Source organism: Daldinia childiae (assembly GCF_008694065.1).
Source record: "Daldinia childiae strain JS-1345 chromosome Unknown Scaffold2, whole genome shotgun sequence".
Lineage (NCBI taxonomy): Eukaryota > Fungi > Ascomycota > Sordariomycetes > Xylariales > Hypoxylaceae > Daldinia > Daldinia childiae.
Window position 1 is genome coordinate 6983974 of NW_022984643.1, and position 12229 is coordinate 6996202.

The 12229-nt window shown below is 46.0% G+C and overlaps 4 protein-coding genes across 4 annotated transcripts; 3 read left to right on the forward strand and 1 right to left on the reverse strand.

Annotated features, from left to right (window-relative positions):
* Positions 1 to 12: 12 nt before the first annotated feature.
* Positions 13 to 2113, reverse strand: GL218_02704 (Dimethylaniline monooxygenase [N-oxide-forming] 2; the record flags this gene model as incomplete). The annotated part of the gene is made up of 4 exons (XM_033579238.1): positions 13 to 980; positions 1068 to 1317; positions 1382 to 1858; positions 1949 to 2113. The coding sequence occupies 4 exons, from the start codon at positions 2111 to 2113 to the stop codon at positions 13 to 15; spliced, it is 1860 nt and encodes a 619-aa protein (XP_033439412.1).
* Positions 2114 to 4930: 2817 nt separating this feature from the next.
* GL218_02705 (Dimethyl-sulfide monooxygenase) lies at positions 4931 to 6483 on the forward strand (the record flags this gene model as incomplete). Its single annotated transcript, XM_033579239.1, has 4 exons — positions 4931 to 5361; positions 5397 to 5484; positions 5546 to 6147; positions 6213 to 6483. The coding sequence occupies 4 exons, from the start codon at positions 4931 to 4933 to the stop codon at positions 6481 to 6483; spliced, it is 1392 nt and encodes a 463-aa protein (XP_033439411.1).
* Positions 6484 to 7527: 1044 nt separating this feature from the next.
* GL218_02706 (putative sterol O-acyltransferase 2) lies at positions 7528 to 9375 on the forward strand (the record flags this gene model as incomplete). The annotated part of the gene is made up of 3 exons (XM_033579240.1): positions 7528 to 7724; positions 7819 to 9252; positions 9339 to 9375. 3 exons carry the CDS (start codon positions 7528 to 7530, stop codon positions 9373 to 9375), a joined length of 1668 nt encoding a protein of 555 aa, XP_033439414.1.
* An 835-nt stretch (positions 9376 to 10210) lies between these two features.
* Positions 10211 to 12175, forward strand: GL218_02707 (uncharacterized protein; the record flags this gene model as incomplete). The annotated part of the gene is made up of 1 exon (XM_033579241.1): positions 10211 to 12175. One exon carries the CDS (start codon positions 10211 to 10213, stop codon positions 12173 to 12175), a length of 1965 nt encoding a protein of 654 aa, XP_033439413.1.
* Positions 12176 to 12229: the final 54 nt, after the last annotated feature.

Sequence of the window (12229 nt, forward strand, 5' to 3'; positions counted from 1 at the left end):
GACAATGCAGTTCTAATAAGCTCCTTTCCCCCTATTTTCGTCATTGCTACGCTTCCATGTGTTCACCTCTAACATTCGAAGGAAATATTGAAAAATATGATACAAGGAAGCGTATAGAAATACTACGAAACTTGTTGGTCCAAAAATGAGCATCGGGACGAAAGAAAGTGTAAAGTGACCGAAAAATATCTGCCTCCTGGCTACTGTGTCCCACAACTCGGTATTCATAATGTCGAGCGCGCCGTCCCATTTCCATGGCCCGATGAGCCTGAACTTCGTGTTGAAGTTGGAGCTAAGCGCCCACGTAAGTGGCAGCTTATACCAGCCACCATTACTACTAGAGAAGCCAAGACGCAGGACGTCCCCGAATGACGGTGCAGAACCCATGTCTAATGCAAGTTGGTATGCATAGCTCTCATGGTCAACACCGTAGCGAATACGTGCATTTTCCTTGCGCACGAGCTGATAGTGTGGCTCGTCGCTAGGGAGTAGTGAACTCGCCACTCGTCCTGGCGCAAGTAGGTTGAGCACCCATAACTGGGCCTGGAACTCGGCGAGTGGTGGAATTGCGCCTAGGTTGGGCCTCACGAAGCCGATGAAACCTAAGGAAGGGTCTTCTCGAGGCCATATCTGTCGAATTAGTTTACCTTCATAGTACCTTGGATCGCGTCGATGATCTCCTAAAAAGGGGTATTGATGTGTGTAACCCGTACAGAAGATGACTATATCCGGCTTGATGTTCTCATCCTTCATGTATGCGTACTCTGGCCGCTTGTTGTCCCTAAATATAACGGTGCCAGTCTCGTCAATCCGCTCCGGCCAGGGGGCCAAGTCAACTTGCCGACCGTGGCAGATTTCTTCTGTGTTTGGCGTTCGAACTATCCACGAGCGGATGCGCTCCGAGATTCCCTTTGGTGCCTTGGGCTTCCAGACGGCATTAAAGTAAGGGCTAAGTTTGTAACCCGATTTATTGAAGAAGACTTTGCATATATTAGTACCAGTACCAGTTTGTCTATGAGTCTACCTAACCCACAAGTATAGCTGGCAGTAATAGAAAGAAGACTTACTCTCTGAAGTTGTCCATCCCTTAGGCTTCCCCCCTATCCATTGATCTATTCCGTCTGTGGTGCCCCACGAAGTCCAGAGAATGGATCTCACATAACAGTCATAATACTTCCACAGAGCATTGCTATTCCTAAGCCAGGGGTGCACGTATGCCGTATCAAAAAGACTCGCCCGGGAGACATCGATCGGTACTTGAGGGCGATCTAGGGAACTTCGCCCTCTAGAAAACACTAATTTAGGATTTGGATTTCTCTACACAGTTGATGAGTCTTAGCTGAGCTGTCTGAATATCCATTTATTATGATTGTCTTCCTACCTTTGGCGCGAAGTGGAAACCGTCCCTATGACACATCACCACTCGCTTCGTTGGCGAAGTTACGGCAAGGAATGAGATGTCCGCTCCAGTCTCACCACTACCCAGTATGAGTACAGTCTTCCCAATACCAAACTGATCTTTCCTCTTTAGCTGTGACGAGTGAAACACCACAGGTACCCTCTCGATGCCTTCGATTTTAGGGATGCTGGGCTCGACATGAAGCCCGGAACACACAGCCACCGCGTCGCATTCCCAACTATACTGCCGTCCTCCTAGCAAGTATGTAACAACGTGGCCTCCCTCTTTCCGGCTTTTTACGCCCTTCACCGGACACGAGAGGGTAATATGCGGCCACAAATTGAAGTATGTGCAATAATCATTGAGATACTCAATATAGCGTTTCGCACTGACGAAATCCGGCTCGTCGTCCTTACATCGGAAGTCAGAGAAACTAGTGAGCTGTCTCGAGGATACTAACTAACAACCAAGCGTCAGTAAAATTGTAGTAAAATTTCCTGCTCAAAACCTCAACTCAGGATAAACTTGAAAAAAGCGACCCGCCCCTACTTCAGCATCCTCATAAGTCCTCGCTAGAAACGTGCCTCCTACTCCCGATTCGCTCTCAAAGAGGCGAGCTTCGACGGGTTCTACTCCTAGAGCACTCTCTGCAGCTAGAAGATGCTTAAGCGTCACGAGTCCAGCAGGACCTGCGCCTATTACCGCGACCCGCATGCCTTCCGTCGTCGTCTCCAGATGCGTGGTGCAAGATCCGATATAGTGGTAGATCCTGTGGCTTATACGGATGCAGTCCCACAACGTGTAAAATCTGTCTGCCTGTCCATCTCCTCAAAGACAAGCGAAGAAAAAGGCAGCAGGGTCCCCTCACTTAAAGGCGAGCAGGCCAACCTTTTTTTTTTTCTTTTCGTATTACATCCTCGGCATCTGGCCGGGCGACTTTGACCTCCTAGCTTCCCGAAGTCCTACATTACATCCCCCTAGACGATCGCGAGAATTTTTCTATTCGTCTTATATTCGATTTTATGTTCCCTCCATATCTCGTTAACTTCGGCAACAGTCCCATCGCCTATCCCATCACGAGGCGTGCAGACACTGTGCTCCCGCGATAGGAGTCTTTCGTTCCGAGAGCGGGTAGGCGAGACACGGACAAGGCGTCGGCGAATCATAACCCCCATGGTCGCCGTTCCGCCAAGGAATGAGGCGTCTCTCGTCGTACACCTACGATCTGGAATTGGTCGTGTTCGGGCTGGACGTCGTCTTGCATGAACATGTCTCACACCCGGGGTTTTCTGGCAGCATGTCTTGCTTTGAAATGTGGGACCCTATCGATCCTTTACTCCTCTCTCTCTCTCTCTCTACCCAGTCTGCCACCGCCACGACGATGTCCATCTTCTTGATGGCTGACATCCAAAACTCCGGCTTTGATGATTTAGGACTCGGTGTTATAAAATACCCCACAGAACGATATAGGGGTATAGCCGCTTCTAAACGGGCTTTATAAGAGGTAGTTAAGCAGACTATCTCTTACGTATAGGTATCCATTCTTTTTTCTTACAACATCTACAACGTCTTATTGTGAGACAGACGTGAATGTCGTTGTTTCTCCAAGATATTCGTGTGGCTGCAGCCACCGACCCACGGACGTGGCCATTGGACAACAACGTTGCATAAAAAGTTGTAAAATAACTGGAGCAAACGAATAAGCTAACTACCAAAAAAAAATACCACGAGCCACAAGAGAGAATATCGGAATATACCCGGAAATCTCCAAAGAGAGGTATTTATTCGATCGTAAACGAGCAAGTATATCATCACCCACCCACCGAAGCTTACACGGAATCGAAATAGTTGTTTAGAGCTGCGAAAGGATGCATAGCAAATAGGTAGACTATTGCATGTGTTAGATACCAGGAGTAAGGGGGCTACGGAAACGTGACCAGATGTATACATATCTACCTGTCTTCCACTTGTCAAGTAACCTAACCTAGTGCTTTGAAAGTGCCGTGATATAATCTCGTATAGAACAGAAAGACAACACGTTTGTCGACCGCGCGTACGTCAACCTTGATCGAGAGCAGGACTTCCTCGGCGGTGATACGTGATTAGTCTAGGTAGCAAAGGCCGTCGAGTGATTCAGATGTTAACCGTCGCTATATGGGCGACGATAAACCCCTCCCCTCCCCAGCATTTAACTGTCTCTTATAATATCGTATGACACGATTCTTCTGTCTCACAGGCCGGGTCATAGACCTGGGGTAATCTCCTCCCGACCCGAAGTGTTTCGGCTCCAGGCATATATATTCACTCACAACCCTTTCCTTTCAGCACTGACTAGGACGGGGATGGAGAGTGCGCTTCCCGATCTTTGCGCTTGCGATTCTATAGAGGTATTGTGTCACTATAGTTAAGCAAATTGGTAACTTTAGGAACGCATAGTACTAGTTAGTCGTATAACTACTAGTTATAGAATCGACCATGCTTGTTGAAGTTCTGTCCAAGTTTCCTATAGTTAATAATATTATGGCCAACACCGTGTTTTTGCCATACGTAATGTCTACTCAACATTCAAGATATTGAGAACTGCTCAATCTTATAGGCTTTTAAATGTCAAATACACTACGATATTTATTTGATATCGATGGAGGTTTATTCATTTCCTTACCCCCCTCAAATTGATACACAACAGGTTGATGTCGGTCACTCGAGGTATAAATACTAACACCAATACCTAAAAGTTGGAAAAGGGGGGTAAGTAAGGAAAACGTGGCCAAGAATAAGATAAATAGGTACGCATATCAGTATCTAGATGGTTGTTGGCTTTATTCGCAATATTAAACCCCCCCTTCCATTTAAATTATAACTAAACCCAACTTTTTGTTTCTTTGTCATTTTGTTAAAGTATCCATCAACTTAGCATCCTACTTTTACTTCTCAATTCTGAAATATGATACAAATGCGGTTGTCTTTCCCACCTAGCTATATACCAGTATATAAATCAATATTAAAGTATGTCTACTTCAAATAAACACCCCATGCTTTTTTCCAGGATAGAATCATTTCTAAAATCCGAATATACCCTTTGGTGTCGTCATGGCTAGCCTATTTGACACAATCGCATTTATATAAATTAATGTCTACCGGTATAACACTTACACTCAGTATTTCGTAAGAGGGTCACACCGGCGGACATACCGAACTCGCATCACGCAATCCGCGCGAAGCATGATGGAAGAATCGGGGTAGGCCAATGACGCTCTCAACATCCACCTCCGTATCTATACATTTTCGGCAGACTAACAATAATCTTTAGGGTCTATCGCCTATGAAAGATAAGTATATAAATGTCTCGTGTATAGATAAAAGAATATTATATCCTAGCTAAATTCATATTTTACATTGAATTTTGATAGTCGCTGCGTGTTTCAGTAACTCAGTAGTGATCTACTATATCGAAAGTTATACGATACGAACAATCATTCTCAGTGCTCTATCATTCAGATATATAATTCGATATATAATTCAAAGCAGAGAATGGCGTCATCTAACGAAACTGGGAGCGGGGCACAGAAGCCAAAGAAACAGCTTCTCCTAAATGCCTTCGTGATGACGACGCCTGGACATCTGTCTCCGGGGTTATGGAAGCACCCACGGAATCATACAGACGACTACAATAAGCTCAGCTTCTGGACGTCGCTTGCGCAGCTTTTAGACAAGGGGGACTTCCACGCCATGTTTATCGCGGACACTCTGGGCGCGTACGACGTCTATAGGGGCCCAGCTAATGTAGACCCGGTGCTTGCCTCAGGAGCACAGTACCCAGTCAATGATCCGCTGTATGCCGTGCCGGCCATGGCGGCCGCTACGAAGAATCTGATTTTTGGTGTCACTGCCTCAACTACTTACGATGCGCCATATGCTCTGGCTCGGCGATTCTCGACAGTTGACCACCTGGCTGAAGGGGGGTAGCATGGAACATTGTGACCTCGTACCTCGAAAGTGCGGCCAGAAACTTTGGACTGGAGACGCAGATCGAACACGATGAGAGGTACCGAATTGCAGAGGAGTATATGGATGTAGTCTACAAGGTAGGAACTCGATTCGTTAACGCTTCGAAGAATTCAGTCACTTACTAGTTTTGGGTTAAAGCTTTGGGAAAGCAGTTGGAGAGATGATGCCGTCATTCGAGATCGTGAAAAGGGTCAGTTTGCAGTAGCAGGGAGAGTGCGCCCGATCAATCATAAGGGCAAATACTTTCAAGTACCTGGCCCGCACATTTCAGAACCATCTCCCCAGAGGACGCCATTTCTATTCCAAGCCGGGACATCCAAAGCCGGAACAGAATTCGGAGCAAAACATGCAGAAGCCGTGTTCATGGGCGGTCAGCTTCCGGAGCTGGTGCGAAAATCGGTTGACGCGCTTCGATCCACAGCCAAGATATTCGGCAGGGACCCGAACCACATCAAAGTATTCACGGGCGTTACCATTATTGTTGATGCGACGGACGAGAAGGCGCAGGCTAAATATAAAGAACTTCTTTCGTACGGGGACAGCGAAGGCGCACTTGCTCTATTTGGCGGCTGGACAGGAAATGACCTTTCATCGTTTTCTGACGACGAAGATTTAGTTCTAGTAGACAAGCCGGCGATTCGATCTTTGATTAATCGATGGTCCAGTACTGTACCCGGTACCGAAGGGCTAAAATGGACCAAAGCTCGAATTACAGAATTCCTATCGATAGGAGGCATGATGTAAGTGAAGTTGATCCAGAATGGCCAGAATGGGAGATAATTAGCTGACGACTTAAATTCTATAGGCCCAAGATCATAGGAAGTCCTAAAACTGTTGTAGATGAGCTAGAGAGATGGGCTGAGGTAGCAGATGTGGACGGATTCAACCTGGCGCACGTAGTAAATCCTGGGTCATTTGAAGATATCATCGAGTTTGTAATTCCCGAATTACGAAGAAGGGGGCTGTTCCGAACAGAGGCTGAGCGGTCAGGGGTCACAGCGCGGGAAGTATTTTTCGGGCAGCCGCATCTTTTGAGCGACCATCCGGGTTACCAGTATAAATGGCCGATATCTTAAATGTACTTCGTAGTCGTACATATATGTAGTGCTTCATAACCAGTCTGTAATAAATTTGGTACCATTGCATCTGTGCCGAGAGCCGAAGTAGGTATTTCAATCTAAAGAAATTGAAGCTTTGAAGAAAGTAGAAAGAATGAAAAAAAGAAACCTTCTTCCCTCCCCCCCCCCCCAAAAAACTGTTGGATCTAATGACCTGCACCCTGACGTCGCGCAAGCTAAAGGGGACCAAACTCCCGGACCGTGACGTCAACCGTGTAACATGTACATACATGTACATATGTAAGTAATACAACGCTAGTATAGATTAGGGGACTCGGCGCCGAACATGTATCCTCCCCTCAACTGCCCCTCGGCCCCCCTGAAGCTAGGTACCTACTAATCACCCGCCGAATTTTACTAGGCAGCTAGGTACCTAGTGACCCCTAAAGAGATTGCTTATAGCGCAAGTACCGATAGCTGCTCTGTTCTCCGTTTCCTCCTAAATGAACATTTTCTTCAACAACGATAGTGGCAGAGTTGTATGCAGAATTAACAAAGTGGCAGTGACTTGTTCCCATTTTGGATTGCGTGTAATCCACTGTCGAGTCGCAATTCAAACCCTTTAGAATAAGGCGAAAATCGCATTCGCATTCGATCGATCTTAATATATGACGACGTTGTAGTTTAGCGTTTAATATTATTTATTTCCCTTTTTTTTCTTATCGTTTCTATTTTCTTACATACCTACTTGAACATATTCATATTCTTCGTTGACGAAGCACAACATATACATACTAACATATCTTACATACACTCATTAAACTACCTCCTAACTAGTTAACTCGCTATACATCGTCTATACTTCTCTTCTCCAACATCTAAACTCTCTTCCTGACTCGCCAAAGCTATATGTAGTCACGCACTTACAATAGCAACCATAACCCTGGATACTTCGTTACCTTATTATTGGGGGACTCGCACCGGTTGCCGTCTCCCTATCGATTATTTATCCCCGAAACCTTGAAGTTCTCCTTTTTGGCCGTCGCGTGAAGAATATACACAATGTCCTCCACCAACGTTGAGACGAATGGTGGTGGTCACGATCATATCCTACGTCCACGACCGCGGAAACCTCAACATACCCAAGTTTCCGAGCTTGTTAAAGAGCATAGCAGCGTTTCTACTAATGGAAATGGGAATGGGAATGGAAATGGACACCTCGAAGCGCCTGTAGAAGAGACTGGTTCAGGCATGACAAGGTGATTACTTATTATTCTTATTCTTATTCTTATAATTCGACTTATACAAAGTATACAAAATTCATCTAATCTAACTTGAATTTCGTTATTCCAGTGGCCGTTCGACACCTATCCCCGAAAATGCTCCCGCTTCAACAAAAGCTCTGTCTAGTGCACGGAAACAAGTTCGAGCGGAACAGCGACAACGTATCTTCCCAACCATCGAATTCGCCTCACGCGTCTCTCATTTCGATCCCGAATCCGATTATCGCGATTTTCATGGCTTCTTCAACCTATTCTGGATTGGCCTGGCTATCATGGGAATTACCACTATGTTGCGCAACTATAAGGATACTGGATACCCTTTGCGCGTTCAGATATGGACTCTTTTTACCGTCAAGTTGTCCCATCTAGCCGTCGCCGATTTCTCTATGGTTGCTAGTACCGCCGTTAGCTTGCCTCTGCATAAACTATTTAGGAGTAGCCAGGGACCATTAAGGTGGAATAAGGGTGGAATGGCCATTCAAAGCATATATCAGGTTGTTTGGCTTGCATTTTGGATCGCTATACCCTTTATTCTCAATTGGACTTGGACTTCCCAAGTATTTTTCTTGCTACATACCATGGTTCTGCTCATGAAGATGCATTCCTATGCCTTCTATAATGGCCATCTTTCCGAAACGGAAAAGCGATTGCGCGCTCTCGATGAGCCTCATAACGTTTCGAAAGCCCCCGCATACGTTTACCCTTCGGTTGATAACCCAATGGGCGAATTAGTCCACGAGGAGATGAAGGTCGATAGTGATGATGAGGACGAGGGTCTATCGCAATTGCGCGAGGACTTAGCTCGAGAGTTGACGAGCCCTATTGGCAACGTGACATACCCGCGAAACCTATCGTGGCCGAATTACGCCGACTACCTTCTCTGTCCGACGCTGTGCTACGAACTCGAGTACCCGCGCAAAGAGTCCATCAACTGGACATCACTTATAGCCAAGATAGTCGCGACCTTTGGCTGTATATTCCTGTTGACCATTATCTCGGAAGAGTTCATCTTGCCTGTGCTGCAAGAATCCACAATCCGACTAGAAAATAGCTCATCTGTAGCCGAGACGTTGCTCATTCTCTCAGAGAATATCTCGTGGCTTCTGTTCCCCTTTATGTTGACTTTCTTGCTGGTGTTTCTCGTCATCTTTGAGTACATCCTAGGTGCCTTTGCTGAGATCACCAAGTTCGCGGATCGTCACTTCTATAGCGACTGGTGGAACAGCACCGACTGGATGGAGTTCAGTCGTGAGTGGAACGTGCCGGTGTACTCATTCCTACGGCGACATGTATACGCGACATCAAAGCCCACCATCGGCCGTAGCAACGCGACAGTCATTACGTTCCTAATCTCAGCCATCGGTCACGAAATCGTCATGGCATGCATCACCAAGAAGCTTCGTGGCTATGGGTTTATTTGCCAGATGTTGCAGTTACCGATTGTCATACTGCAGCGAACAAAGTGGGTGCGCGCCCACAAGACAGCGAATAATGTGCTTTTCTGGTGTGTATGATCATGGGCTTGAGCTTGGTAAGTTGTTATACGTTATACTCTTGAGCTTCTGAAAAATAAGAAATATAAACTAACAGGTATAGATATGCTCACTCTACGTACTGGTTTGATTAGAATCAGCAGGTAGGCGATTTAAGTATAAAAAGGGGGGGGAAACCAAAGGTTAAAAAATAAAGGGGGTAGAATCTGTCGCATAAAATATACCACAACAAACAATCAAGCACTTGGGCACACCGCTCAAATCATATTACTAACATCATCCCATCATACCATCAGTTGATTTCTGCATGTCATTTCGGATATACCCCTACTCTCATATTTGTTATCAATAGGCTTAGCATAACATACCTCAAGCATGTAACCTACATTCCGTCGATTTATTTTTATAAGTGGTAGTTTAATAGTAAAATACAAGAAACAAGTGAGCCTTAGTTACTAGTTTATATCTTAACTACCTAGGTAGGTATATAATAATTTAGGTGTTAATATTCGAATAATTACCTAACCCATTAAACCTAGGTAGTGATCGATATATAGTCCTGTCGCCAACTTATACTCGTAACAAAATCACTTTGTTTATTACCCCTAAGTGTCAAACTAAGGGCCGATACAAGCCGAATAGAGTCGCAAAGTGCCAAAGTACCAACAAATCAAGTTGTCCGCTTTTCAAAATTTAGATTGTCCCTTAGCTTAAAATTTTTATTCGAATAATAAATACAGTACATTTAGTTTAGGACAATATTCAATGACGAACGAGCATTTGATTCGCCAAAACTTTTACTATCCAATATCTAAAATAACTCAAGTTAATTTCTTGGGTAATTTGTGACCTATAGCCTAGAGGGTTACTTGGAATATAATAATTCTGAAAATAATTTGGTGGCTTCGTTGGATTAGGCTTGCAAAAAATAGTTCGGCGTTGTCGCATTCATAACGCTGGCGTTTCGCGATGGCTTCTCAGCAAGATGGACACACGGTCTTTATGACTGAACAGGAAGCAGAGCGCATACGGAATATTGCCAAAAATAGGTTAAAGAAATGTTCCGAACTGGCTGGCCATTCACGGGAAAAGAGAGATGCGATAGCCTCCAAACAACAAGCGACTGGCGCATCTCTTATGGCCGATATGGGCGCGCCAGATCCTGACTTGGCGCAAACGAAAGGTCGAGCAGGCACATTCCCGGCTCTCCCTGTAGGACAAGTATATCCGCCTTGTACCACTTCGCTCCAGGACTTAGAGCCCATAAAATTAGTCGATCTCAAAATAGAGACCCATCATCGTGGCCGTCGGCTCACCGTGAAGCGCGCGAGCCCAGTGGTTCTGCTTATAGCGAGGCCGTGGACCATGGTGCAGGAAGAAGGAGAAGAGGATATGGAGCGTCTAGAACTGTGCTTGCATAAGTCAAGACATGGCGAAGAGGTGCTGGAATCAGCATCAACCTTTATCATAAAGGAACCTTACTTTACTCTCACAGATCAGGGTGAACCCACGATTCGGGTTGACCATCCTTCAGATATAATTGTCTGTCGGGATGAAGTAGGCCAGGCTAAAGACGCAGCAGAGTCAGAGAAGATTGCGAAGACCTGCAAAAACAAGGGGAATGCGGCCCTTGAACAGCAGAAATTAGCCTTGGCTCATGCAAAATATACCGACGGCCTTAAAGCTGCCAGACAAGATATTGTATCTGAAACTAACCCTGACTTGGCCCGAGATCTCTTTCGCAATAGAGCTCATGTTAACCTTCTTTTGAATCAACTTGATGAGGCAAAGAGTGATGCAAAGGCTGCTCTTATCGGCAAGGATGATGAGCGATCCAAAGACCTTGACAGTAAGGCTTATTTCCGGGCTGGTTCTGCAGCATACAACCTCGGCGAATATGAGGAAGCGAAGGGCTTCTTTGAAGAGCAACTTAAGCTTACCCCTGATAACAAAACAGCGGCCGCTTACTTAAAAAACATCGAGGTGCGCTTCCGCGAGCAAAACATGGGATCATACAATTTCAAGAAGATCAAGGCCAACCTATCCAGAGCCCGTCCACGCATCGACGCCGCAAGTTTCCTTAGTAACACAAAGGTAGAGGAGAGCAAGGGACGAGGACGTGGCTTATTCGCGACCCGTGATATTCCTGCCGGGGAGATTATCATATGCGAGAAAGCGTTCTGCGTGGTTTGGGGCCACGAAAAACAGGCTATGACAGCAATGACATACGACGTGCGGGATGACAAAATCAGGGTGTCACCGGTCGGTCTGAGCAAATCTATCGTGCAAAAGCTCCTTAGCAATCCCTCCCAGATCGAAAAAGTAATGGATCTTTATGGCGACTACCAGGGAAGCGGCAGCAATGTGTCCAAGACCGGGGATGGTCCTGTAGTCGACACATTCCGAGTTCACGACATCGTATCCCGTAATGCATTCGGTCCGGGAAGCCAATTCGGAGACGAAGGTGTCAGTAACGCGAGTACGGGTCTCTGGATCTGGGCCGCATACATCAACCACTCGTGTGTCGCGAATGCCAAGAAGGAATATGTAGGCGACCTGATGGTTCTCCGTGCTACCCGGCCCATCGCTGCCGGCGAGGAAATCTTCCACAGCTACGACGAATCAAGCGACTTCGACGCGAGACAGGCAGCTCTAATGACTACCTGGGGCTTCGAATGCAGCTGTCCGCTCTGCACCGCGGAAAAGACAGATACCCCCGCCGTGCGCAAGAAGCGGCGCGATCTGGCGGACGATGCGGACGAGTTCGTGTCAACTGAGCACTATCTCGATGCGAAAAGACTTACCATCTCGAAGGCAAAACGACTTGTGAAGGCTATTGATGACACGTATGATGAAAATAAATACAAGGACTTGCCTCGTTTTGCATCCCAGAGGATTAAGGAGTGGCTTGCTCTGGCGAGCCAGAAAAGATAGCTTTGATGTACGTGGAGCTATATAGAATAAAAATTTTGAATTCTCTTGATGAAG